General features: G+C 38.5%; 1 protein-coding gene across 3 annotated transcripts; it reads right to left on the bottom strand.

The window, feature by feature from the left end:
- Nucleotides 1–312: 312 nt before the first annotated feature.
- On the bottom strand, nucleotides 313–27593 carry SLTM (SAFB like transcription modulator). Of its 3 annotated transcripts, none has more exons than XM_030013631.2 (21): nucleotides 27354–27593; nucleotides 26494–26581; nucleotides 17523–17596; nucleotides 17046–17231; nucleotides 16557–16604; nucleotides 15514–15541; nucleotides 13683–14151; nucleotides 13070–13119; nucleotides 10958–11076; nucleotides 9214–9363; nucleotides 9014–9123; nucleotides 8846–8925; nucleotides 8328–8419; nucleotides 7941–8104; nucleotides 6671–6845; nucleotides 5935–6059; nucleotides 4637–4807; nucleotides 2852–3166; nucleotides 2246–2384; nucleotides 1322–1479; nucleotides 313–966 (listed from the first exon to the last, which is right to left on the bottom strand). In XM_030013631.2, the coding sequence occupies exons 1-21, from the start codon at nucleotides 27546–27548 to the stop codon at nucleotides 858–860; spliced, it is 3045 nt and encodes a 1014-aa protein (XP_029869491.1). In that variant the 5' UTR covers nucleotides 27549–27593; the 3' UTR covers nucleotides 313–857. The 3 variants fall into 3 exon arrangements, with proteins under 3 accessions (XP_029869491.1, XP_029869487.1, XP_029869488.1); XM_030013627.2 differs by having other exon boundaries at nucleotides 8765–8925; nucleotides 27354–27592; XM_030013628.2 differs by having other exon boundaries at nucleotides 8765–8925; nucleotides 17532–17596; nucleotides 27354–27592.
- Nucleotides 27594–27665: the final 72 nt, after the last annotated feature.

The following is a 27665-nucleotide window of genomic DNA, read 5'->3' as shown; positions in this document are numbered from 1 at the left end:
GCAAAGTTCATTTGTGGTAGTCTGGTTTAAAAAAACAGCTGTATCAAAGTTCTGCCAGAGCTTTGCTAAGCAGAGAACAAACTGTAAAATTATTTCTTTAGTACCAAAAAATATAGGAACACTCATGGGAGGCCTAAGCTTTCTTGTGCTATCAAATTTGTTTCTACACTTTTAATTCAGTAACAGTGACGGAGACAATTAAAGAAGTTTTAGTTGGAAGCTAATGGCACCCATGTTTTGATTTGCTATACCAACATGTCTGTTTAATTCTCTCTTCCCCAAAGACTTGTTTCAAAGACTTACTAGAAGCTATACAGAATATGAAGGTTTATTTCAAAAGAATACATTTGCAAGAATACACATAAATGCACTCAATGTAACAGTACCTTCTGCAAAAATAGGTTACATAATACCCAGTAATGAAAGAACAATCTTATTTCTCTACAAATTAGAAAGCAGAGATAATAGCCTGGACAACCTTCAAAATGGAGGTTATAGTTGTGTATGTTGTGATAAGTAGCTAACTTTAAAGCATGACACCACAGAGCTAATGTTGGTAAATCAAACTACTAGCACACAGCTGCAAACTATTCTTTTATACAGGATTAACAAATATTTTGGTTCCAATTTGTTTTTACACAGCTCTAGTGCCTCAGGGAAAATGCTTATCAAAGATACACAAAAACTATCCAAAATTACAACGTAACTATTAAAACGCCTCCAAAATTGAGAGGAAAGTAATCATGTTAAATTAAAAAAATTTAACCAGGACTTCCAGACAAGATTTCCTGTTTTTAATCAGAGAAAGTTTACAAGAGATTTCAATAAGTTATCTTGAAACCAAGCAGCTGTAGGTCTTAGAATCTTCGTGGAGGTCCACCTTTAAATGGCTTAAATCCTGAGCCACTTCCCCTCTGCATGGAATTGCCTGTGATCTGTACAACTCTATTAATTGGTGAAGAGTTACTGGAAACAAAGGTTTTAAAAAAGGGTTAAGTTATGATAAGTTTCTAAACTCTTGGTGTACAGGTAAGAACATTGTTAAGACTCATAGCACTCGACTGTTAAACTTTAAGTCTCAAAAGACACAAGAGGCTGTGCAAGAAGTCACTTGCTTCTGTGCAGCCCAACAATACTGCCACTAGCAATACGACCATTGTGGAGCCATGTGCTGGCATGGAAACATGGGTTTGTATTTTGTGCAGCAACAAACCATCCACAGAAAGTAATGCTGCTTGCACCGAGACTACTGTACTGCCTAAGCATAACCAAAGCTTTGAGAGGTCAGTAGGGAACAGAGAGGAAGGAGTAGTTTTGGTACCTTGTATGTGGAGACATCATGCCACCTCCTCCGCGGCCATCTCCCATTCTCCTTGTGTCATGATACCCACTTCCTTGAGAACTAGGTCCATGCCATTCTTTTCTTGGTCCGGTTTCACGACTATGGCGTTCAACAACATGTCTGTCCTCATTATAGTGCTAGTAAGAAAGTGATAGTCATTTTCAGAATGAAAGGCATATTTCGTTATCAACAGGAAATGAGCTTTTCAAGAAAGTTAAGCTTACAGCTTATATATATATAATATAGAAAAGTCAAGCATCTTCTAAGATTTCAGTCCACAGGCAGCTAACCCATGCTTACAAGGGTCCTGTTAAAAGTAACACTAAATAACAAAAAGACACTAATTTGCAATAATGACGGTGTGGGTATGCAGGGAGTGAAGTTCCATGAGCTCGTACTTTACTCCCAATTATGCCCTGATCTCATATAATCAGACAAGCATGTTCCATATGGCTACAGAAAGACTATTTTTAAAAAATGCTTCAGGACCTAGTAGCGTGGAGCAATTTAGTCTGTAGACTTTAAGAACAAATCTTACAGGTTCTTCTCTCAGTAGCACACTACATATTACAATGACAAACTGCACTGGAAGTAGCAGGCAGTGTAAGGTTAAAACCCTGAAAACATAGGATGACAACAAATTCTTAAAAGTCCAATCAGCAACTCATTCAGGTATTGTTCTGATCTACCTGAAAGATGCTAATCATAAAAAAAAAATGGGGTATGTTTTCTGCAATTTCTGGGCTTATTAAAAAACTCAACAAAAAAGAACCTTAAAGAAAACTAACTTGAAAATACCCAGGATGCTTGCTAATGATTTATATGATGCTATATGGTCATTTTTCCAGCGTGATTTTGCATTTTCCAGTCTCTCATGCACACAAACACAAGAAGATGACTCACTTGTCCTCCACCTCTTTCTCCCATCACGCCTCGTTCTCCTTCCCTGCTTCCATACCCAGAAGCACTGCTACGGCTACCAGGAGGTGCACCTCTCACATGTCCAGACACTTCTCTTCCTGATCGATCTGGCCTCTCACCTCTGTAAAAATTGCTTTTATCAAAATTTTGCTTTCAGTATAACAGAACTGGTACCAAATCACAGCACATGTAGACTTCGAAGATTCCTTTTTGTTTCTCAGGTTCCTAGCAACTTGCAGTTAGCTTCTGAGAAATATTCTTTTAGATCTATGTAGCTCTCTAAATAATTAAAGCTTACAGGTTATTGGTTACATCCGCATTCTTGCACAAAAGCCTCCTTACTATATGTTGCTACACACGATTAAGAATAGACTGCTGGGAGTCAGCATCAACTTTACAGATGAGGTTTAGCCTATGTGACAACCTACAGAAAAATTTTTTTCTAATGCTTTTGGGAAGTGACTTTGCCATTCTTTAGGAGGGGGTCTGTTCTCTCTTTACACATCAGTTCTTGAGGAATTGCTACTATGCATAAATTCTGCAAGAATCAGTAGCTTCACTAGTTTGTTGGTTAGCCAGCAGATTTACCTGCCATCCCGTTTGTCTGTGTTTATGCTTCCCTCACTCTTCCAATTTGTTTGTCTAGGTGGATTTGAACCAGTCTCTCTTGGATGTCGACCATGTGGTATTTCAGGTCTGTCATGAATTATCACTGTTCTTCTTTCATCTCTGTCTCCTCGCACTTCTCGTCTGTCTGTATCTCGAAGTTCACTTCTTGGCTGTGGTGGTTCATTTCTTCTGGACTCACTGAAGTTCTTAGGATATCGCTCAAACCCTGGCTCTTCCCTTCGTGCTGTTGGGCGAGTCTTTTTTGCTTCACCTTGATTTACAAAACGTTCTCGCCTAAGTTGATAAAGTAGGAAAAAGTAATTTGGTTGCCTCCCATTTTCCCATTTTCTCTGCACATGTAAGCACATGTGTGAGTATACAAAAATATTATTCGTCTTTATGTTACATGTTTATTACTATCTGTCCTAGTTTCAGCTGGGATAGAGTTAACTGTCTTCCTAGTAGCTGGTACGGTGCTATGTTTTGAGCTCAGTATGAGAAGAATGTTGATAACACTACTGGTGTTTTCAGTTGCTGCTAGTAGTGTTTAGACTAATGTCAAGGATTTTTCAGCTTCTCATGCCCAGCCAGCGAGAAAGCTGGAGGGGCACAAGAAGTTAGCACAGGACACAGCCAAGGCACCTGACCCAAACTGACCAACAGGGTATTCCATACCATATGACGTCCCATCTAGTATAGGAACTGGGAAGTGGGGGCGGGGAATCGCCGCTCGGGGACTAGCTGGGTGCCGGTCGGCGGGTGGTGAGCAATTGCACTGCGCATCATTTGTACATTCCAATCCTTTCATTATTGCTGTTATCATTTTATTAGTGTCATCATTATCATTATTCGTTTCTTCTTTTCTGTTCTATTAAACTGTTCTTATCTCAACCCGTGGGTTTTGCTTCTTTTTCCCGATTTTCTCCCCCATCCCACTGGGTGGGGGGGAGTGAGTGAGTGGCTGCGTGGTGCTTAGTTGCTGGCTGGGGTTAAACCACGACACTATCTATTTAGTATATAACTCAAAGATCCCCCCCACCCCAAATTATATTTATTTCTACAATTGTCATTTTGAGCTGAAGTTCTTGCAGCCAGTTTAACATTTCTTTATGCATTTATCTGTTCTCATTTTGGTCAGCAGAATTTAAGCAATTGTAGGGCCTCCTTTTTGCCTAATATGAAGCAAAAGGAATGCTAGATTTCTCGAGTTGGCTAGAAAATATAATTCTAATCCATTGCAGCATAAAAGCAGAAGTCCAAAAGCTACAATTATGGGGTCTTAACTTTATAACTGGTTATTGGAGATGTTTAATGGAAACATAAAGTTGGGTCTGGAACCAGCATTTACTGCACAGTTGCATGGATCCCGATAAATACGACTTGTGCAAGTAATGCTCTCAACTCTCATTAAATGAGTTGCTTTTAGCCTTGCTTCTTAAGGAGGTAAGTTACCAAGTAGGACAGATCTAATCCATCAGAACCCACTTATGACTAGATGTGAAAGAGGAATAATTGCAAAAATTCTTTTGAAACGTCACCCAAAAAAGAACACCAGGCAGCTAATCTAAAGTCGTCAGAGAAAAGCTGACTAGATTCCGTGATATAAATGGCTGGTCCTGAAGATACAAGATATTTTGGGACACCACTGCAATTCTGCATCAAAACTGTATAAAGCCTTTAGTACTATTTTAAATTTTGAACAGTTAAGAATGAAATACACAGAGGTGTTAGCAAGCAAATACCTGCCCTATTACCTAAACTTACCTATCAAAAGAAGATGATGGAACAGAAGAACCTTCTGGATATCGTCCTCTTTCTCTGTGATCAAAATCATTAAACCTGTTCTGCTGGCGACTGTAATCTGAACCGTGACTAAAACGTGCATCTGTATCAAGAGCCATCTTCTTATTCTCATTCCAGTAAGGATCATCTCTCCTTTAAGCAAAGCAAATGAACCCTCAGTTACACATATCCAAATCAAGGCCTAATATACTGAGAAATGAGTCAGTTGTCTGTTTTAAAGACGCTCATTTGACCTTTGGAAAGCCACTAACAAAGGTAGACTCTTTAAATAGTAGTGAACAAAATAATTTAAGAAAAAAAAACCCTAAAACACCCCTCTGAAGTGCAAATTAAAGACACAAAATAGCAATAAAATATGTAATAAAAATCTAAGCAATAGTATACCGTGTTGGGCAGTTTAAAAGAAAAAAACAAAACCCAAACAAAAACATCACTGTAGCAAGATTTTGCCTTGAAAGTAGCCTTCTAGGAAAAAAAAATTGCCCTCTAGGGGAAAAAAAAACCCCACAACAAAAAAACCCCACCCCCAAAACAACCACCCACAAATCAGAACAGCTTTCTCAGAAAAGAATACTGTAGGAAACATCACAGCCTTGCTTACTAGAAACATTCAGGTACAGAGTCTCTATGGTAAGAATATGAGATACTGAAGTGTATCATCAGTACCCTTGAAAAATGAAGCTGTCTTTATTCCTCTGGTGAAGAAATATTAGTGTTCTGCTACTGTATCTACCATGATGACTTACATTTACCTTCCATTGTACCACTGATATGTCAATTTTATGGCTAAGGTCTCAGTCCTATTCTTATAATCCAATAAGGATCAAAGCCAGGTCAATTCATGTGGCTCAAACAGCAAATAACAGATGTCATCAGCTTCAGTAAAAATTAAAAGCAATCACATTGACTTCCTGAACCATCCATTTACCAGAAATGTGAATTCTTAACAAAGTAGAAGCTTGAAATTTCAACCATTAAGGCAGAAGAACAACTTTCCTCAGCAAATGCACTGAATAGCGTTACGCTCTTTTCATACAGTAAGAATTAATTCAGGGGATGCTTCTCTTATTTCAAAACTCTCTCCTACACATAAGGTGTGTTTCACACACTGGGCATAAACTGATGTCAAAAACAAATACCAGAAATCCAGTTATTCTGTGAAGACTTAAGGTACAAATGCATTTTCAAGTCTGACACAGGGCTGGTAGCTGTTTCTTTTTACTAAGTGCTGTAAAACAATGGTTTGAGAATTAGATTACCTGTGATCTACATCACGTGGACGTTTCAAAGAATTCCTCTTTTCCTGTTCGTAACGAAGTTGCTGCTGTTGTCGACGAAGTTCCTCCCTTTCACGAGCAATACGCTCTGCTTCTTTTCGACGTTCCTACCATGAAAGGGAACGGTGAATAAACACAACAAACAAAATAGCTCTTTATTAGAGATACCTATAGAAGAATTAGCAAGTATACGGAATTAATACTTGATTGTTTTCTATTAAAGGCTATCTGATATAGTTAATCCTTGGATAGCATCTCAGATTAAAGAGTATAAGGAATACTTGTCTAAAAAAAGTAGACAACAGATCTGGAGAAGCTATTGCCTGTTAGATAGAAATATCTTTGGGTAATTTCTTGTATTGCTACTGTATTTGCTACCCAGAAACACACCTCATTAAGTTTGCAGTGACATTCTCTAGGAAAAAATCTAGTAAAATAATGGAAGACTAGTACGGGCAATATGATCTGCTGTACTTCAGTTTTAGAGACAGACACATATAGCCACCGCATAAACCAGTAGCAACAATTTGCCATCAAATCACTCACAGGTCAAGCAAACAAGATAAAAGATTACTGTTGTTGTACATTGTGGATTATGTAATGTTTGATTGGTTCTTTTATGGGCTGGGTGGGCGAAGAGAAAAATTCACCTTAAGTGCAAACTGGGTTATACTCCAAAATGATATTGCACTACAGTCCAAAATATAAATGTGCACACCTGTTCAATACGAACACGCTCTCTTTCCAAACGCTCCCGTTCCATTCTTTCCCTCTCTAGTTTTTGCCTTTCAATTTCTAATCGTTCCCTTTCTCTCTGCAAGCATTCTTCTCGTTCATGCATTATTCGTATGCGTTCTCTCTCACGACGCTCCCTCTCAGCAATTTCTCTTCGCCTAAAGTGGGGGGGGGGGGGGGGGGGGGGGGGGGGGGGGGGGAAAGAGGTAGCAGAAACTCATCTGAAAAATTTTCTCATCCAAAACTAATATCACCTTAGGCATAGACATTAAAAACAAACTATTTGAGAGTAAGCTCTTGACAGAAGTCCTGGTATCAGAAGTCTATACTTTTAGCCCCAAGTAGCCAAACTGGTTTTAGCATACTCTACACCATTTAAGCAGACAACAGATACTAGGAAAAGTTACATCAAGAATCATCAGTCTTGATGTATTTTATGCTGTACTCATATTTCTATGTTGTCATCTGGCAGACAATAACAACAATTTAGCGAAGAATATGATCTGGATCTTAAAAATAAATGCTATTTTAGCTCTTCGCCTCTTCCAGCTAACAAAACATTTACTTATTGGTTTTTGTCCAAAAATAAAGAGAGAATAACATGATCGTTCCGACTTGCACAGATTAGGTATACTTGTCAACAGCTTCATTTTGCTTTCTTCTTCCCACCCCCTATAGTATAGCTTACAAGAAGCAGGAAAGGCATTTTCTCCTTTAAGCTTTACGCCTGCTGGGAATTCCTTTGTTTAGGGAAATCCAGCTAACAACACAAGTCATTTAACTATCCTTTGCAAACTTTTGGCCATATGAAAAGAGCAGAGTAGAATAGTGTAGTCATTTAGACCTTTTATTTAAAGGGACAAAATTGTATTATGCTTGATTTGTCGTTTAGATATACAACAGTTCCCTGTTTAAAAACAAACCAACCAACCAGCCCCAAACACTATTTTTGGCCACGTCTCCTAGCCAACTTCTCATCTTTTCAAAAAGAAAACTGGCATGCAGTAACACTTATGAGATACAACCCCCCCCCCATAACAAACACTAAGCTAAGTGTGTACATACATGGCTATTAAAAGATCAAACAAAAATTTTGGAGTCTGTTAATTCATATAAAGATATTGTTAGGTAGAGTCCCAGACTTTAACATCTGAGTAAAAGGCTTGACAGAATGCATTCTGATTAGATTTCTAAATATAGTATCTGATCAATTAATGTATAAAATAGCCTTTATCAAAAAGTTGAATTACTACCTTCGGAGTTCAACAGCTCGTCGTATTCTTTCCAATCGAACCATGTGTTCTCGCAATCTCTGTTCCTTCATCTTTTCAAAAGGCAAGATATCCTTTCTACCCCTGTATTCCCTGAATTTCACTTTATCTTGAATAATACGCTCTTTGTTCCTCAATATCTGTGGCTATAGATAGAGATTACAATGGTTATTTCAGAAGTCTCATTCATTTAGGGAGATTTCTGGATGCTATGTTCAAGTATAATTAACTACTTAGCTATCCCAAAGCATACAAAGCTTCTATCTAAGCTTAACAGTTTGTGATAGTTTATTGACTCTTCAGTGAAAATATCAACTGTAAGGTAGTATCAAACCAGGTAAGGATTACATCAAATCTATAGATACTTACTTTATCAAACCTTCCCCTTCTAACTGTCCTAGTGTGGCCTTGATCTCCTTTTGTTTGGTCTAAAACTACAACTTGACCTGGGCTTTTACCACCTAGTGAAGGGGGGAGAAAAAAAAAAAAAAAAAAAAAAAAAAAAGAAGAAAAAAGGTTTAAAACACACACACATCCCTATTTGCCTATTACAGATTTTCCTTAGTGATATTTCTAAATCTCTAAATTGAACTGTTACTGGTAGAAGCATACCAGCACATCTCTGTAATTAAGTAGTAATATAAAATATGGAAGCTTTTACATCAGCTCTAAAGTAATATATGTTACTGGAGTCTAAAAAAAGAACAGATGTTTAATTGTCTGGTTTCCAGTAAGAGCAAGAACATGCCCCCAAAACAAGTCAGACACACAGATTCAACAGGAGGAAACATGGCTATATTGCATACTTATTCTTTTCTTTTCTTCAGTTTTTTTAGTGGATTCTTGATTAGGGCCACTTGCTCCATTATCACTCTTCTCATCTTTACCTTCTGTTTTCTTGGCTTCTTTACTTTCTTTTTTTTCAGATTTCTCAGATTTCTTTTCTTCTTTTTTCGTTGATGGAGTTCTTGTTAGGAAAGAAACACACAAATGCAATGAGGAAAATTCAACTTAAAGGATTTTCATGACTTCAGAAGACATGTGAAATTTCTTACTTGCTGGCTTTATCACTTGATGCAGTCTTTTTATCTCCCACGCTTCTACCTGAGCCAGATTTCTCATCACTTTCCTTCTTCAACTCCTTTTTGGAGGGATCGCCTTTCACCTATATTTTTTCCCAAAAGCAAATGGGTTAATACAGATTCTTGCATAAGATGGTCTATTTTGGGAAAAAATTTCATTTTATTAAACCTACTTTCTCAACAGAAATTTGTTGTCCATGCAGCTCTGTTCGATGAAGGTGTGCAATACACCTAGCCACTTCTGTACTAGAAGACATAGTTACTATGCCGTAACATTTTGCGCCTGGGCTTCGTGCATTTGTGACCACCTTTGCACCAAGTACCTACGTAAACAGGTAAAATTTAGGTTTTGAGAGAGACTTTTCTAGTAAGGAAGCAATGGTATTCTAATAATATTTTTACCCTAGTATATAAAACCCCAAACAAACAAAACCACTTCAACAGCAACAAAAACCCCACCCCACTAGAAAGACTGACACTCCAAGTTTTCAAAAAGCATCTAATTCCACAGGAAGTTGCAGCTTTGAGAACTTTATCCCAACTTTCACATCAAGCCATATTAATGCTTATGTCCTGTTTTGACCAGTCACGTTATCTAAATGCTTCTTTTGACAGTTACTGTCAAAACTCATTCACAGAAACACCACTAATCTGAATTTGACAGTTCATCTCTGACAGATGAACCCCCACAAAAAAATCAGCAGCTGCCAATTAATGGCAGGAAGGTATACGCAGTATTATGTGGTAACTTAATAAGGGAGCCAATGTGTCAATTAAGCAATTTTAGCAACCAGCTCTCTGACACCTACTTCTTGAGAAAGCATTAAGCTTTGTGTTCCTGCTCCTTGCTAAAATTTCTATAACTGTTAGGTCCAGTCTTCTTGATATAGTCATGCTCTAATGCAATAATTTTATCTTTCTAGCAGCCTGTAATGGTACAGTCATTTAGAAATCGAATATTTCCCTATTAATTTAAAACTGGGAAGCTAAGTAAATACAGGTACCAAGCATCTTTACAGCAAAAACAGCCAAAGAATTGGAAGTTTTAACAAAATATACTCTCAGGTTTCAACACTTGTGAAGGCATTAAATAAATTCACCTACTAAATTCATAAGAAAAATCAGATATCCAATAATCAGTACACATACTTGATATTCACAGTGCTAAGGTTCTAACTAGTTCCCAAGATGCAATAATTTCATAACTGCACAGGCTTATACAAACACTATGAATTCACATAGTTATCAGCAACTCCTTTGAGAAAATGAGAACAACTGCAACAAAAACTGTTTTCAGAAGACTGCTTAGCTTATATGGATTCTGCATTGTTCTATGGAATTTGTATGTTAAATTAAACCAAAATTCAGGAAAACAGACTTAGTTTAAGCAGCCTGTAAAAAAATTCACTAAGTCATTAAAAGAGTCCCTGAAAGAACAGACATTAACTGTCACTTTTTTTTACCTATTTTTCCCCATTCATAAGCCCTCAGAACACATTTTAAAAACAAGTCTCCCAAAGCAGCAGGTTCTATGAAGACTGTTTGTATTACAATTTTACTGGTTAGCACATTATCTTACACTCATGGTTAAATACAGTTGCTGCAAAAGAACATTATTTAATTTAAAAAAAAAACTTTTTCAAGCCAGTCCTCACCAGTCATATTTGTAACATTTCTTTTGCGTCTATCTTACCTCAACAGGAAAAAAAAATGTCTTAGAAAATTAACATATGGTTCTTCCTGTGTGCACGCACTCTTACTTTACATGCTGAAAGTATTGGGGTTTTTTAGATAACACTGGTCAGACATTTAATCTCAGACTTTTACTTAAATCAAGTATTACTCAATTTCTGTAACTGAATAGAGGAGGGGGAGGAGACACACACAACACACATGGTATCACACCCTATGAAATACCTTTCCATATTTGCCAAAGAGATTTTTCAAGTCAGCAGCTTTTGTGTTGGAAGACAGTCCGCTAACCCACAGGTTTCTAGTTGAACTTCCACTGCTACCACTAACACTGCTTGCACTTCCTGAAACAAGTTTTACAAAACAGCCAAAAAATTAAGGAGACAAAGGTACCATAAATATTGAACTAAACTCTTGCTGAAAAGAGAAACTTAGCCTGTTACCTTTAAGTAACTGTTTATCCGGTTACCTTTCTTGAAAAGACTTCTATATAAAAAAAATATATGCCATAAGATTTCATTCATTTAGCCATGTATTGAAACCAACAGCTTGGCTAACTCATACCCAGATGACAGAGCTAGAAAAACCATACAATTCTTTGTTAAAGGCATGCTTTACCCCTCATTTGGGTATGTACATTTAGCTTCAACTTCTGGTTCTTATCAATAACTTCCATCCAAGAAAATTTTTTTTAGCACCCAACATTTGTTCTTCATCAGTACGTCTTTACTCACATTAACAAAGAGATGGCAGAAAGGTAATAGGGGAGACTTGGTTAATCCTAGCCTCCAGAATAACTTGGTTAATTTCCACAACTTCTTGAAGTATCTTCCCTCCATCCAGAGCAGCTTTTTAAAACTACTGCTGGATGTAGAACTGGATGCAACCCACCAAAATGATTTCCCACATACTAAGGAAAATACTAAAGAAAAGCTGGAGGAACATTATGTGCTTTAAACACCAACACCTCCCCCTCCCCCCCCTATATTAGCCATTTTTGCAACAACATAGAACTAAGAACTGGAGAGATTCATGTAATCTTATTCCCAGTATCTTTTAGTCTTATATTATTTAGGTCAGCTTGTTGTTGTTTGCTGCTAAATGTATGAACTACTTTTGAGTATGTTAAAATGTAGCCAGTCATACAGGCAAGACCAGAACTGGATCTCCAGCTAAACAGTTGGAAAATCTGGTGGTATGCAGTTTTAAAAGGTAATTTAACCACCTTGAGGAAAAAGGTTAGTTTTCCTTCTTCAACGCATCAAGATGAACCCAGAGCAAAAGGCAACAAATCTCAGTTATTGTCAAACCAGGATTATCTTGATAATCCTAGATATCTTAATAAACTGTGATACAACTAGAATATCATTAAAGAGCCACTATACTGGCTTTGGCTATGTATTTTAAGACAGCCTTATGATAGTTACTATTACAGTTATATATGCTACATGAAAGCAGATTTGTTGTATCTTCATTTAATTTCATTGTAAGCATATAACTCCCATGAAAAGACATGCATCTACAGAAAACTGAATTATGTCTGTCACAAAAATTTCTTGTCAAAAATTGATTTATCAGGTAAAGTTCCATTCATCCATTAGTGATATGGAAGAAATTTGTGACAAAGGTTTTTGGCAGAGAGCTAGTAGGCAAAATAGGGAGACACATGAGCTTATACAAATACATTTGTTCAACGATGAACCATCAGTATAACTGGTGACATTAATGTGCTCTTGAGCTCCGCTCTTTGAATTTGTAAGCATAATACAGGGGTTTATGGTAACAGATGGAAACTCCAAGGTAGACAAACAGGTCCAACTTTAATGCACTAAACAGCCACAAGTGCCATTTTGCTAGCTGGCATCTCAGCTCTTATACTTCGTTGAGAGTTCACTTTATTTAAAAATGAGCTAGAATTACAAACAAGACAAAAAAAATTCATTGGCGTTTCATTTAAGTACTTGCAATTATTTTTTGCTTGTTCTGCGTATAACATCAATCCAAACCATTGTAAGTTACAGCAGGCTTATCTGAAAATTACACCTTCTCATCAAAACAAAGACTTGAGAAACGTTAAGTGGAATTTGCTCCCCAAAATATTATGAAATAGGAGATTTTCATTGAGTTTTTATTTTTGATCTTATGAGGAATCTAGCATAAGGAGAAAAAAAAAATATAGAGACACATACATATAGCTAACGACTACTGTACTTCTAGCATAATTTACTACAGATGCACGAGTTCAATTATATAAGCCATTTTAGAACGTGGCAAGCAATTTCTCAAACAGGAAAGCATTTAGTTCAAGACAATACTACCCTAATTTGTAATAGTTACCTTTATCATCCTTTGATGTTGTCTTGCTTTCTTTAGATTCCTTAGTAGAGCTAGAGAAGCAAATTAAAAATCAGAAGAAAATTGAAAATACAGAATTTGATAAGTGTTGCATTTTATACTACTAATACTAATAGACAAGTTAACATTTCAAAAAATAAAAATAAAAAAGGGCTAGACTGTATATTTGAACAAATGATTCCCTTATGGATTCTTGCACTGATTTTTCCCCAAGATGCCTGAAGATCTAGATTTTCTGACAACTCTATTCAGTGGATATATGGCAATCTTCTCCAGATTTCAGGACGGGGACTTGACTTCATTTTGTGTTCTTAGAACTGATAGCTGTTCATTACCATCATCACAAGGACATTTAAAAAAATCGTCAATTTGAAAAAAATAAATAAATGCTGACAATTCGACAATGCAATCAGTAGGACATAGTGTCTATACGAAGATCTTGAATTTTAAAAAGTAACTTATGGCGGTCAAAAAATCTATAGGCAGAAGCATAGGATACTAATTATAAGATTCTTGCTGCTACCCCCTTAATGTAGAGTGATCTTATTGAATGCTGGTACTCAGTATCGTAAAGAACTGACATAGAAAAACAAACCTCTTTGCTTGACCAGAGGCCCCAGTAGACGAGGGACCTTTCTTCAAAGTATCCTTTTCTTTGTCTCCAGATTCTGCTTTCTTTGAACTTTCTCTGGCTTCCTTCTTGACGGGATCACCCTTCACGCAGTCTTCCTTCTTACCATCTTTATGGTTCTCTGTCATCTCATAGTCCTTGCTTTCCTTCTCCAGGCTCTGTGAAATGGTATCCTGCCCATCCTTTGGCTTACTTGCTTCAGAATCTGTAATTTTCACATTTTTACCTGTTTCTAGGAGGTCATCACCATCAAAATCCAGAGTGATGGCATCTTCAGCCTGGATTGTAACCGATATGTTATCATCCTCAGCTTCTTTCACAGAGGTGTTAGCTTCCATCTCTTCGTGAGCCGTGTGATCAGCCTCAGCTAGGCTTTCTTCTGAAGGAAGAGGTTTAGATACTTCTTGTGTACCATCACCAGAACCTGCTTTATCTAAGAGGATTTAACAGGAATAAATATGGCAAAACAAGAAGTTTAAACAATTTCATATGCATAAGCTAGAATAGGACCTAGAAAATACAAAGCCAGTTATTAGCACTGATGGAAGGTTAGAAAAAAAACACAAGGTGTATTAACACAAATATAAATCCTTTACCCAGGATCACTTATTCTTCATGGCAAAACACATTTTCTAGAGACAAATACCAAAACATTAGGAGGGAGAATATGGTTCCATCCTGGAGATACCCGTTCTTCATAAGAATTATCCATTTTCCAGCTTAGGATTTAGCGTTCCAGAAGAAAATAGTTGCTTTGGACGCTCACAGTTTGATTTAATCTGTCTTTGAATCTTCCTGGTTCTAGGACTTCTAACCTTCCCAAATCCGAAAGAATTACAGTCTTGGAGAATTTCAGCCAGCCTTCCACGCTGGTGTTGTCTTCTGCTTTTCCTTTCTAGGCAGTTGTTTGGCAGTCAAGTTAGCTGTACAAGGCTGCTGCAGAACATGGAGGAGTGAGCTTTAATCCAGAGTTCGTAGACAAATGGTTCTCAGTCTTCATCCACTGGACAGATTTTCCATCTCAGTCCCACATAGGCATCTCCAGCCGTATTCTTGGATTTGCGCAGATGAGACACTTCAGCCATGGGGTCCCTCGTAAACATGGAGTCTGTAGTTTTATCCTGTAACTTCACTAATGTGTTTATTCCATCTTGTGTAAAGTGATGGTGTTCCATGTCCTTTCTAGTCCACAATACGTAGAATCCTTAAGACTTCTGTCCAGGAAGTCTGTTTGCCTAAATGCATTACATTCCTTCTATAGTTTCACTAATGAGCACAGCTTAAAAAAAGGTAGCCACTCCACAGGTTTCCAAACACTTGTTTTACCATCCTATATACAACTGGTATTTCTAAGTGACAGTAAGTCAAGCATATGATGGTCCATACATTTGTTGGGTGCTCAAGTTCAGTGTAAGGGTGTATCGTTTCACTCAATTAAACATCAGTTACTGCAGTGCAAGTTGGAACCTTCTGCATCAAGACTTACCGTATATTAAAATCAGAGTCCTTCAATACTATGTTTTTTTCATTAAGAATCATAGTATTACAACTATATTATACATCCACCACAGTAACTGATAAGTACTGCAATCAACTCTTAAGAGTAAAATAACTCTTAGGAGTGAAGTAAACCCACTGACTGCAATGATTCCAGGTGCTGAGCTCAATAAGGAGACAACTGATACTTAGTACTGGAGACAAGCCTAGTATTAGTAAAGAGATTGAATATTACAGGAGAAAGTTGCCTGCTCTACCAGACTAAAGACCTCTGAACTCTACTAAACTTTAAACATACCTTTCTCATTTTCTTCATCTTCACCATCCTGCAAGAAAAGGAAGTCAAGACTAAATGTCTTCTACTTTAAAACTTTAAGCAGAACAGCTCATATTTTCCACAGAATTTCTATTGTATGAAGGCAAGTTAGTGAACTGAAAACTCTTTCCAAAGAAAAGATGATCTAGAAATCAAGCCTGTGCATCTCCCTTATCAAATCACTGAAGATTTGTACAAAACTTCACTGGTATCTATCTATCCATAACGCTTGCAGCTCGCAATTGGTTGGAACACGCAGCTATTTTCTTTCCCGTCCCCGCCCGCCTTAACTCAATAGGACGTTTCTAAACTGTCCCATGTCTTGCTAAAGCCTTCAGAATGGATGTCACACTGCTGATTACTACTTTCAATGAAATGCAAGCAATCCATCATTAGCTTTAAAAGCTTAGGACAGAAGTCAGAAACTAGGTAGACTTCCTCCACTAAGTACTTAAATATGAAACCATGATTTTAATAGGTATTTACTTGTTTATCATCAGCCTCACTGAGCAAGACATGCTGTACGAGATGTCCCTTTTCAGACATCTATTCCACGTAACTCAGAATGAATTTCTGAATTTAAAGATGTTACAGATGTCAGTATTAACAACAAAACCCAACCCCAAACCACCCCCTCCACCCCCAAACATTCTCCAAAGGCAAATGTCTACATTAAAACAGGAGTTTTAAACTCCTGTATAGGCTGTATATACTATGTTAGCATTTGGCATAGCCCTCTGAAGTGTTTTTAAAAGAGTTTGAAACATAGTGCTTGCCAAGTCTATGCACTGAATACTCCCAAACTGTAGACAGGAATTTGCACTTAAATAGGACATCTTCTTTGGAAATAACAATTATCTGCATTATAAAAAAAATATGAATGAAAGCTTCCCATACAGTTTACCTTTACTGTATTACACCATCTGACTCTAAGATGCATGCTGGAACAAAAAGCCAGTCTAAAGTGATCTTTTTGAACTAAATAGACATAAAGATCTGCTTAACAGAACTGATTTGGAACTTACATGGACAGTTGGAAAAGTGTAGTCTTCTATGTCTTGACCTTCATTTTCCTATAAGAACATAAAAGGGACTTGCTCAGCAAATTATCTGTAAGACACTTAAAACATTCGGAGAGTCAAGAGATTCAGTTAACTCGGAAAACATTTTAGTTACGTAGATACACACTCAATAAGGTGAACATCAATGGGCAGTTCTCGTGACTTGCATCTTTCAGTTCAGTGTTCAGATTATGTATGTTGTTACTAGTACCAGGGAAAAGGACCTCTTAGGAACTCTGTATGGACTTGGTAGAATTTTAGCAATCAATGCCACGTTTGTTTCAGGACTATTCAAACATAGGTCAAGGAGAACAGAAAGAAAAAAGTACCAAATTATCTTTTTAAAGATAAGCAAGAAACTGAAAAACTAGTTCTGACTTCCTAGTAATACAAACACACACAAAAAAACATACATTTTGCTGGTAAAAATGCATGTAAAATACAACAAAGTACCTGACTTTCAGAATCCTTTTCTGCATCTTCTGTTGTCTCTGCTGGCTCCAGGTCATGGTATCTTTTCTTTTCTGCAGATGGTAGTTCTTTAGAATTCAAGTTCTCATCTTCAACAGATTCTTTGAAGTCCTTTAATTCGTCATTTCCATCTTGATCACTTGCATCTTGAGTCTCCAATTCACTTTCCTTTTGGTGTGAACAACAAATATTTGGCATAACTAAGGGTATTAGCTATATTCTGAAAAATTCACTGCTAGAATCACTGTTTCTGCAAAATACTATATCACATGCATAATAAAAATTCATAGCATATTTAAAAAACCCCACACCTTCACACCCTTAGGCATCACAGCTGTGAAAACAGTAAAAACAATGCTCCGAATTTCCACATAAATTAGCGCATAGAAAATGGAACTTTTTTTGGTAAATAAAGCCAAACATTAAACTTAAATACAAACTGGGAAAAAATTCACATACTTTTATTACCTTGACAAAGGAATCATCTTCAACTGATGCATCACCAGCTAATTCATCAGCTTCCTGCTTTTTACCTGAAATGATAGGATATGCTAATGACTAGAGCTGCTACGTAGAGCAGACTTTCTTTCAATACTGACTATGTGTTGGGCCTTAGTTTATTATTCTTGATATGCTCTAGTTTATCTGAACCGTTCACTATAATATAACTCTCCCAAAATTGAGTATTTTTAAGGCGAGGAGAAAAAATGTCCGCCGAGTGAGCATGAACAATCAATGCTGTTGCATAAACAAGCAGTTACATCCAAGTTAGTGATTTTAATACCAATCCTTCTACTTTGAGTGATAATGGCATTCAGGAGAACATTAAACTGTATGCTTCTAGAATTACTGGAGTGAACTAGACATTATGACTTAAGACTTTGGAAAGGCTTGCTTAATAGGATAATTAGCATCACAGAGCAATTTAGGGACCTCTAAAGGTCATATTGTCCACCCAACCTGCTGAGAAGTAGAGCTAAGTTCCAAGTGTGGTTGGATTGCTCAGGGTTTTATCTAGCTGTGTTTTTGAGTATCCACAAGTATGGCAATTGCAAGCCTCTCCAAGCCACCTTTTTCAGTGCTTTTCATCACTAGAGGGAACAATGAACAGAAGAACCAAGTCAGGTGAAGCACTGGGGTTTTCTACATATTCTTTACTGCACTAAGGGCATGTTCCATTGAAGAATTCTGTTCTTCCAGCACACACACACTTTTCTCTAATAGGGATGCCGCTGTGGAGATGACTAGACACAGTTCCCTTTGCAACCCATTGCATTTCCTTAATCTTCTGCAAAAACAAGACCAAAGAACACTAGATATAAATATCTCCACACAAACACACACTTTGTAGAGCATTCTGTCTCTGATTCGTTCTATCAAAGATTAGCCTATGCAATGGTTTTCAGTAGCTCAAGGCACAGAAGCAGTTCTGTTAGGAAGCAGCTTTACTATCTTCTACTGAAACAGTGTCAATTCAAGATGCAAATGAGATGGCAGTCATGATCAGCACTTAATGCTTTATTTTTTTACATCACATCTTCCCTCATCCCTGCGTCCTCTAATGAATTGCTAAATCAGTTCTACAGATACTCAAAAGGAATTGAAAAGACAAACATAAGCCAAAGTTTGATACAATATGGACATTTCTGCTACCTGGAATAGTTAATTTTGGTCAACAATTAATTTCCACAGTTTTTAAAACACAGTTCTTAAATTGCATTTCAAATCTGGAAACTGCTCAACTACAGGCCAAGAAGAGAGACTACTGTTTTGATTTTACTAAGATTCCAGTTGGTTTTACTCATTCCACTGAAAGGCGGAACTCAACAGTACTCCTATATACAGCATATTGTTGTTTTGAGTTCAGACGCATATTAGTCTCCACGAAGACACATGGCAGAAGTTATTTCTACAATTGCAAAACATGAGATCTAAACATTCAGATCTAAATGCATAGAGACCTTGCTGCTGATTTTACTTCATTTAAAACAAACAAAACATTTCTGGTTTATATTGGTAATGCAATAGATTTGTGAGATTTTGGTGCAAAAAGCCAGAAGCACGGTATACTTAAGGAAGCTAGCTTTCCTCAGAAAGAGGAGTGCACTTACACTGGAAAGGACAGTTTTTGATATGCATCACAGGTGATACCTGAAAGCAAGACTAACCCAAATTTTGTATTACTATTTTAGCATTCTGTGATAGACTCTACAGCCACAGATATCTTCAATATAAATAAAAAGCAGTGAGACACAGCAAGGATTTCTATACACATTCAACTGTTTTCTGTTTTACCCCTCTCACATTTCAGTTCTTTAGTTTGTTAAACCTGAAAGACCAATTTTTCCCACATCCCATATCCAGCCAAGCATATATAGAGACAGGCAAACACACACAGCAGATGCTAGACATATTTAGCAACTATCTAGCATATAGCTATTTAAATTCACTCATTTTGCCTGAGGAAATCTGGCAGGTGAACTAGAATTCAGACTTTATAGGGAACAGAAAAAAAAAAAAATTTGACAAAGCTACCTCAAGTTAGTCCCACCATTCTGCAATACCAACTAGAAAACTATATTTTATTGACATGTCCTCATCAAGAGGAAGTTATACCTTTCAGTAATGAAGCTGTCCATATCTTTTGTTTGCTGCTAGATTAAGCCAGACAGGAATATATGTTTTCATTAGCCTTTCTTTAGTCTGTCTGTCTGTCTTTGCAGTAAGACCCATTTACTCTGAGTACCAGGTGTATTCCAAGGTGTAAGGAAACCTCAACAATGACCTTCACTTTTCAGCTTCAAGTCAGAAAGTGGTAGGAAGTTTGCTTTCCCTCTCGGTTCTGTGTTTTGGGTTACTTTGATCTGGTTAGAGTCACATTGCTCAAAAGCGGCACTTCAAGGTTCTGATACAGATAGTTTTCAGACGTTGGTACAGTAACTTGTCAAAAAGCCAGTGTCCACAAAAATTCAAAACTTTTCCACAATGACACTTATTCACAATGGACTACTGCAAGGCACACTTGGCTCATAATTTCACACAACTAATCAGATTGCAACAAACACCTTTCAGAAACTGACTGTTTCTGTGAACTTATTCAAGACCAGTATCACTTTGAGGAAAATAACTGGGATTAAAAGGTATGTTAACAATCACAGTCAGAACAGCTGGACCTTCTGCAAACAACAGGCATAGCAGGTCTCAAGTCACACAAGTTGTCAACACATGATAAATTTTCTGTACAGGTTTTTCTGTGCAGTGGCTATTGAAAATGTCAGTGGTGTAAGCAGCACTCACCACAAATCTGGGTGCCTAACACCACAAGTACTAATTTACCTTGGAATGATGGCACTCCTTTATAAGCCATGCTCAATCCCTTTTCTGGCAATAGCAATTGCTACACACCATAAAATTGCAACAGAGTATTTACATAGAGAATGAATAGTCTCCTTAGAAGCAAGTAGAAGATTTAGAAGATCTTTCAAATGTTGGTTTAACATTATGCAGGTTTAGCTCTCATCTCATTTACGAGCCCTACAGTAGCATAAGCTTGCTCTACCTATTCAAGGTCTTCTACATGAGAAATTCAAGCTGAGTGTATAAGAATTATAGAAGAGTGTATTTGGACAAGTTTTAAACAAACTAGACATATGCATCTCATGCAGAAATAGAGTGACACACTCATCATAAAATTTTGGAAGAATTAGTGTTTGCATTTCTTCTGTTATTCCTGCTGAAACACCCAACAGGGTTCTGTCATACCTGATGCCAAAGATTCATCAAAAACATGGGACAGGAGGCAAAAAGGAAGAAGGGGAAAGAATATCTTTACAATGGAATAAACTCTTTATAGTGTTATTTAGTTAAGAGGTCTGCTGTGATTCAAGTAGTATCATTTGCCACAATATTAACAGAAGTAAATGATCCTGTTACATTTCTGTATTCTTAAATGGTATCATAGGATAACAAGAATATTTAGGTCTTCAACAGTGCCTGCAGGATACTGCTTTTAGTCATTTATGGTTTTTAGAAAGGATGTACTTCGCACAGTCAGATACTCTAGAGAATCACTGACTTGCTCATAAGATTTGCCATCATTTGTAATCATATGATTAAACATTCATAACTCTTTCTAGTGCAGCTCATTAGAGACACCACTCACCCCCACCTTAATGAAATTACATAGGAAATATTTGGCAAGATTACTTCTTCCTATCCGAGGGCACATGGAAGCCTTACCTACAGTTTGTTGTACATCATTTATATCTCACTTCAATAAGGCATGATATATCATAACTTAAACGATGAAAGCAACTTTCCAATATTGGAACCACCTATGCAAAGTGTTTCTAAGGTTCAGTCTGCACGTTATTTTTCAAGTGTCGATTACAACTTACAATATCTTAAATTTCTATCATCAATACTGAGTTCAGGTACTTTAGCTTAATAATTCCCTCCCTCCAGAGAAAGATTATTTTCTACACATCATCTACTCATTAACATGCAAGAAGTCTAGTTTAAAAGGAATGCTCTCTTTACAAATAATTTACATACATCTTTCCTCAAAAAACGGAATGTATTCAATTCCTTATAATGTACTCTATCTTGAGTAAAACACTTGAGAAAGAGTAGGGTTTCAACAGTTGGTTTAATCTTGACAGAAATACTTAAAAGTTTACAGGGATATATAGAGTGATTGAACACCACTGGTCACATACCTAGAAATAATAATAAATTAGCAAACCTACTTTATGAGTCAATTAAGACAGACATGCCTTGTAACATTAAGAGGCCGAACTAGTGGTGCAACAACACTGTGTGCAAGGGCACCACCCCCCCCCACCAAGCACATTCGGAGAAGTCACTTTTCAATCCTTACTATTTTATTCAGCAACTGCAAAGCAGATCAACAGAACCAGCCACTGAGAAGCAGCAACAAAGTAGCTACCTGCTTGCCTTTAAAAATAAAAGAATTTTAAAAAGCAGGTCAACAAAGATCAGGAAGAAGATTCATTTAGAAAATTTATTCTGAAAAAAAATCATTTAGAAAAAACTGAAAACTCAGGTTACTCAAGATTAAAAATCAAGGCATTTATACTAGTACCCTGCAGATCATGTCATGTATGTAACATGGCCATAAGACACCTATTTTCAGTGCAGCTGAGAATCCCTATCTTTCTCCAGCAATGATTCACTGGGCAGGAAAACTGATCTACCTCTGGATAAGCTTGCCACACAGCAGAGTGTTTCAGAAATCAAATCACAGAACTACAGTAACACATGTTAACAACTCAGAAAAAGAAATAATGAACTGACAGTTTGTTAAAATAGTTATTTTAATATTCCTGAAGGACAGATGACATCATGACAGATTATTTCCCCCACTCCACTCTCCTTTTGAAGGCCAACAGTGTACAACTTTATTTTGTTGTTTGTTTAAGTAACTAAACAGCTTTAATAAAGAAGTCAAAATTATTTGGGCAATAGTATAAGCCAGCCCCTGTCAGTTGTCAGCATTTGATCTAAGAAACAGTATTGTCAAATTGGAAATTCAGTCGGAAACTAGAGGGGTACTTAAGACACGAAGTAATAGGTGTCTAACTGGCTGCAGAAACTTGGAAGAGCAGCAAATAAACGTCTTTGCTCACATTAATACTCTGAGGTTAAAATTGATTAGCCTAAAATCTGTTCTTCATCCACACTAATTCCAAAACTTGACAGAAAAGTAACTTTCAATCACCAAGTTATGATGTATCAATATGCTACAATATTTTTTACTACAGATACTTCAAAGGAATGTTCATGTCAGAAACATTTGAAAAATATTTCATACTAGCAGTAAAGTAACTTCCTCTAGATACCAGAATAAGCAGCAGAACGTTCAGGCTTGAAAAGAACAGCTTTTCTAAAAACTGTAACCTTTTTACAAAAAGAGAAATTTGTCCATAGCTACTAAATTCCAGGGTGGAGAGGCACAGCTGAAGCAATTGAAGATGGAGCACTTGGTATTTGTTCCATCTTTAAGCTTTCAAACTTTAATTGGCAAAACCAGCTGATCTCACCTGTATAACTGTTCTGATTAGCTGTTCTGCAGTTCTTCTTTATCCCGAATATGAAATTAGCTTCTGGAAAAAGTGTTAGATTTTGACTAACCTTGCATACAGGATTGATCAAGGATTCTTGTTGGATTACAGAATCCGTCCACAAGCATTCTTCAAGTAATGATGCAAAATTCTCCAATTATATACTTTCCCAGTGAAGATCCACGTGGCTCCCTCTATGTTATCTCAGTTTTGGGCAAGTCAGTAAATGCCCTATTTTAAATATGACTCCTTTTTCATACAATAGCTTATCCTGCAGAACCTGGTAAGGGACACTGGCAAGCTGCTGTTTGTTTTGAGAGAAAGAAGGTCTACATTCAAACAGTTTAGTCAAGACCTTATTCTTCTAGTCATGGTGTTTTACAGATGTTTTTTCCTACCTCATAGCAAGTTGGCTTTGTATCATCATTGTCAAAAGCTTGTCACAGTCCAACAAAAAAACTGCGGTATATACTCGGCTGATAAATCAATTTATCAGGCCATCACAAAATCCTGTTTTATGAAAGCAAGTCCCATTCTTAGGCTCATTCCTATTCTTCTCCATTTTTGTCAACATACACACAAAAAAAGCAACGAGAAGGAAAACAAATATATCACTCCCCCACACACACACTATTCCCTCTCTAATTCAGCCTGCATCAATATTGCAGATCAATGTTTTCTAACAGACAGTGCTAGGGAATTAGACATCTCACTTTTTCCACAGACCTTGAGAGTTGCAGTAAAACTGGCTACAAAAGACACTCAGATCTAGAACTGGTAGCCAACTGACATTGTTCATGATTTTTCAGAAGGGAAATCTCCTTCCTCCCTCCCATTCACCTCTCTGGCTGCTGTGAGGAGGTTAATCCATTTCTCCCACTCCCTGGCCTTTTCTAAGGCTGTATTTTCTTTGTAAACAAGTATCTAATATTCCTACCCTCCTTTGTACAGCAAGAATAGCATGGGGAAAAAAATACCATAGGACTAGTGCCATTAATTTTACCACTGGACAGCAGTAAAATAATTAAAGACTCATTAGTATTAGTCTGAAGCTGTGGGGCGGGGGGAAAGCAAGCATTAGCAAAAGGCCTAGAGCAATCTGTTGGCAAAATCAGTAAAGGAGGCAACACTGCTCATAGTGAAGAGCATGTACAAGCACAAGGAGGATCAAGATAGTTAATTTTAAATGAAAATTCAGTCCTACTGAATTCAGTTGATGGGCACGCATCTCTCACATGCCTTTGAAAGTTACCAATGACACGTTAGGGAAAGGATTTTTGAAGCCCTAGATTTCCACGTTTTGGGGGATACTTTCTGGTTACTAGTAACATATTTCAGCAGAAAGCACCAGAGAGGGACATGACATCAAAATCAGCAGTTAACACAGACAAGGAATAGTTAAAACAAAGAATATATTCTTTCTTACAGTTAGAAGTAAACCAGTAAGATCAAAAAAGATTTTCCCTAGACAAATTAGTGAGTTTTTCTTGTTCCACACTTTAAGATTAATACAGCATGAACCTCTCATGCTTTTGGCACAAAATTTGCTCATAGGACTTTTGTAATCCAAAAAGTAATGAGGAAAAACGCTTGCACTTGCAAAGTGAGCAGATAACTTCATGAAGATCATATTTTACTTTGAGATTTACCAAGAAAGTACATGTCATATGTATGCGTTACGATTCAATTCCACAGAAGAGATGGCAGGGAACAGCTACTGAAGCCCTCCCTCAGGCAGCAGCATCACTAGCAGGCAAAGTACTTTGGCAGAAGCAAAATAGTATAACTAAACAAGAAGCTGGTTCAAGAACATTATGCACATCATTACATTAGTTTGGAGAACAGGAGGATGAAAAGCAGCAGATAAGAAGTGTTCCTTGCAGAGAACAAGTAGCCATTTAGATCTCTACATGAAAAATCATGGAAGCGTTTCCTTATTTAGCTTCCATGTAGTTTTCTTAAACATCAGTTACCTTTTCTGAGTTGGGAATAAAGTAATGTCACGGAAGAAAATGAAACCACATTGTGAAAAAGTTTATTTCCTTTCACTTTTCTACTGTGTCAAGAGCGCAGATAAGTTATTCAAACTTTCTAAGCAGATAGATTTTATTATTAAATTCCCCATGTGCAGCACCAGACAAAAGCATGAATAATCACTTCCGCCACAAAACTCAGCCTAAGACAAGCAACAGTGGTATAAGATTGAGCATTTCCAAAACAGGTATCTATAGCACATATATGAACATTCTTAGCATGTATGTTCAGTGAAGAATGCTGTGCATAAAACAGACATTTCCTTTCCCAGTATAACTTGATTATGGATGCTCCCAGAACAACAGAAAACAAAAATCCAAACAAAAATCTCCCAGAACCCAAACTTACAAAACAATATTTAAATACTTATGCAAAAGAAAACAGAGCCAACACAATCACTGCCAAACAGATTGGTATAGAATCTAAATAATTATTTTTCACAACAGAAAAACTAAAATCTCTTAATTAGACATTTCACAGTAAGCCTTCAGAGCCCATTCAGGAAATTCATATTTATAAGTCCTGTCTTCACTAAAAAGTATGCTAGTAAACCCACACAATACAGTCCTCTTCAGGCAGTGACCCCCTACGACGCAGTATTACTGCGAGGGCGGTGGGGCACTGGCACAGGTTGCCCAGAGAGGTTGCGGATGCCCCATCCCTGGAAGCGTTCAAGGCCAAGTTGGATGGGGCTTTGAGCAACCTGGTCTAGTGGAAGGTGTCCCTGCCCATGGGAGGGGGTTGGAACTAGATGATCTTTAAGGTCCCTTCCAACCCAAACCATTCTATGATCGCTGTACACTCATCACTAGCCTAAATCCAGGACCTTCTCACGGCTAAAGAACCTCTTAGTTCTCCCCTTGCTGTTGCACAGGTACTCCTGGACAATACAGAGATACTCATCTCTGGCACCAGAGCCACACAGCAGTTCCTATACCCACCTTCCACCTGCAACACTCCATGTTCAGGATCTCTGTTAACATAGCATATTCCAAAAACCTCACAGATCATCTAACACAGTCTCAGCACACGCAGCACAAGTCTCCAGGATCTGCAGGCAGTACAGCCACTACTTCATAACACATCTCTTAACCCACCCATTTTCCATATATATCCAGCATCCCTATATATTGCCTATATACATTGACTGAAAACAGATGAGTAAGGCAAAAGATGTCTTACGTGACAGGAGTCATAAACAGTAAAGTCACAACTGTATCCTAACTACAGGCCACAGTTCCATGCTCCTTCTTTAAGGTGATATATGCAACAAAAACTGCTTAAGAAAGTAATGTATATGAATAGATCTTAACCTTTGCTTTTAGTTGGCTTCTTGGTGGGTGTGTCAGCTGAAACAGTTATTTCAATATTATCTGGATCGCCTCCTTCCTCTTCAATAGCCTAAATGAGACAAAAAATACAATTTTTAGCAGATTTCAGTGGGAAGCTAGACAATTTGACATCAGTAGAAGTCAGTGAGCCAAACAATTGTTTTTGTCCATCTCAAAAATATTTTATAAAACACTTTGGGTTAAACCTTTCAGTTACAGCTGAAGGAGAGGGGGGGAATGCTAATGATAATGGCAAGACTTTAAGCTGTTAAAATGACGTTTTCAAAGTACAGCTTATCAAGGATCAGCACATTTCTCACTGGAAACATAACACTAGCAGGCCACTACGACGTCCAGGATGACATTAAGGGCAGCAGAGAAACAGGAGGCAGGGAAGCACAGCAACCCTACAGCAACAACCGGCCCCGGGGCTCACCCCGGCGGCCGCCCGACCAGCTCCAGCGCCCGGGGCGGCAGGAGGGCCGCAAGGCCGCAGGGCGAGCTCCGCCGGCCGGGACACCGAGCCCGGCCCGGCCCGGCCCGGTCGGGCCGCCGCCCCACAGCCCGGCGCCCGAGAGGGGCGTGCCGCCCTGCCGGGGCCACGCGCCGCCGCCGGCTCTGCCCGGTCCCGGCAGACCCTCGCCCCTCCGCCGACACCAGCGGCGCCGCGGGGAGAGGTCCCGGTCCCGCCCCCCACACCGGGGGCAGCCGGCGGGGCCGCGAGGGCCCCGCCCCCCCGAAGCCGGGCGGCCAGCGGCGGCGGACCGGGCCCCTCGACGGGTCGGGTCGGGCCGGGTCGGGCAGGTCCGAGCCGGCCCCCGCGGCCTGTGCCGGCCCCTCACCTGCTTGAGCCGGGAGATGAGCACGGTCTTCACCCCGGTGATGTCCAGGTTGCGCCGCTTCAGTTCCGACTTGAGGTCGATGACCCGCAGGTCGGTGATCTTCTTGCTCTCAGTGGGGGGCAGCGCCACCGCCGCCGGCGCGGCGGGTGCCGCGGGAGCCCCCGCGGCGGCGGGAGACGGGGCGGCGGCGGCCATTTTAGAGCGACTGAGCGCGGCAGCTGCACGCACAATGAAACCCCCCCCCCGCCCGGCCGGGCCGCCGAGTACCCGGATGGAGGCCGCGGCCGACCTGGAGGCGCGGCGCAGGCGCGC

The sequence above is a fragment of the Aquila chrysaetos genome, chromosome 5 (genome assembly GCF_900496995.4).
Source record: "Aquila chrysaetos chrysaetos chromosome 5, bAquChr1.4, whole genome shotgun sequence".
In the NCBI taxonomy this organism is placed as follows: domain Eukaryota; kingdom Metazoa; phylum Chordata; class Aves; order Accipitriformes; family Accipitridae; genus Aquila; species Aquila chrysaetos.
The sequence above is the reverse complement of the archived record's forward strand: the minus strand, read 5'-3'. Positions and strand labels throughout refer to the sequence as shown.

Coding starts and splice junctions, on each gene's coding strand:
- SLTM (XM_030013627.2), bottom strand. CDS start 27,548: ATGGCCGCCGCCGCCCCGTCTCCCGCCGCCGCGGGGGCTCCCGCGGCA. Junction 6,060..6,670: donor AGCGTGTTCGTATTGAACAG/GTGTGCACATTT, acceptor CTTTCATGGTAG/GAACGTCGAAAAGAAGCAGA. Junction 2,385..2,851: donor ACAGACAAACGGGATGGCAG/GTAAATCTGCTG, acceptor CAATTTTTACAG/AGGTGAGAGGCCAGATCGAT.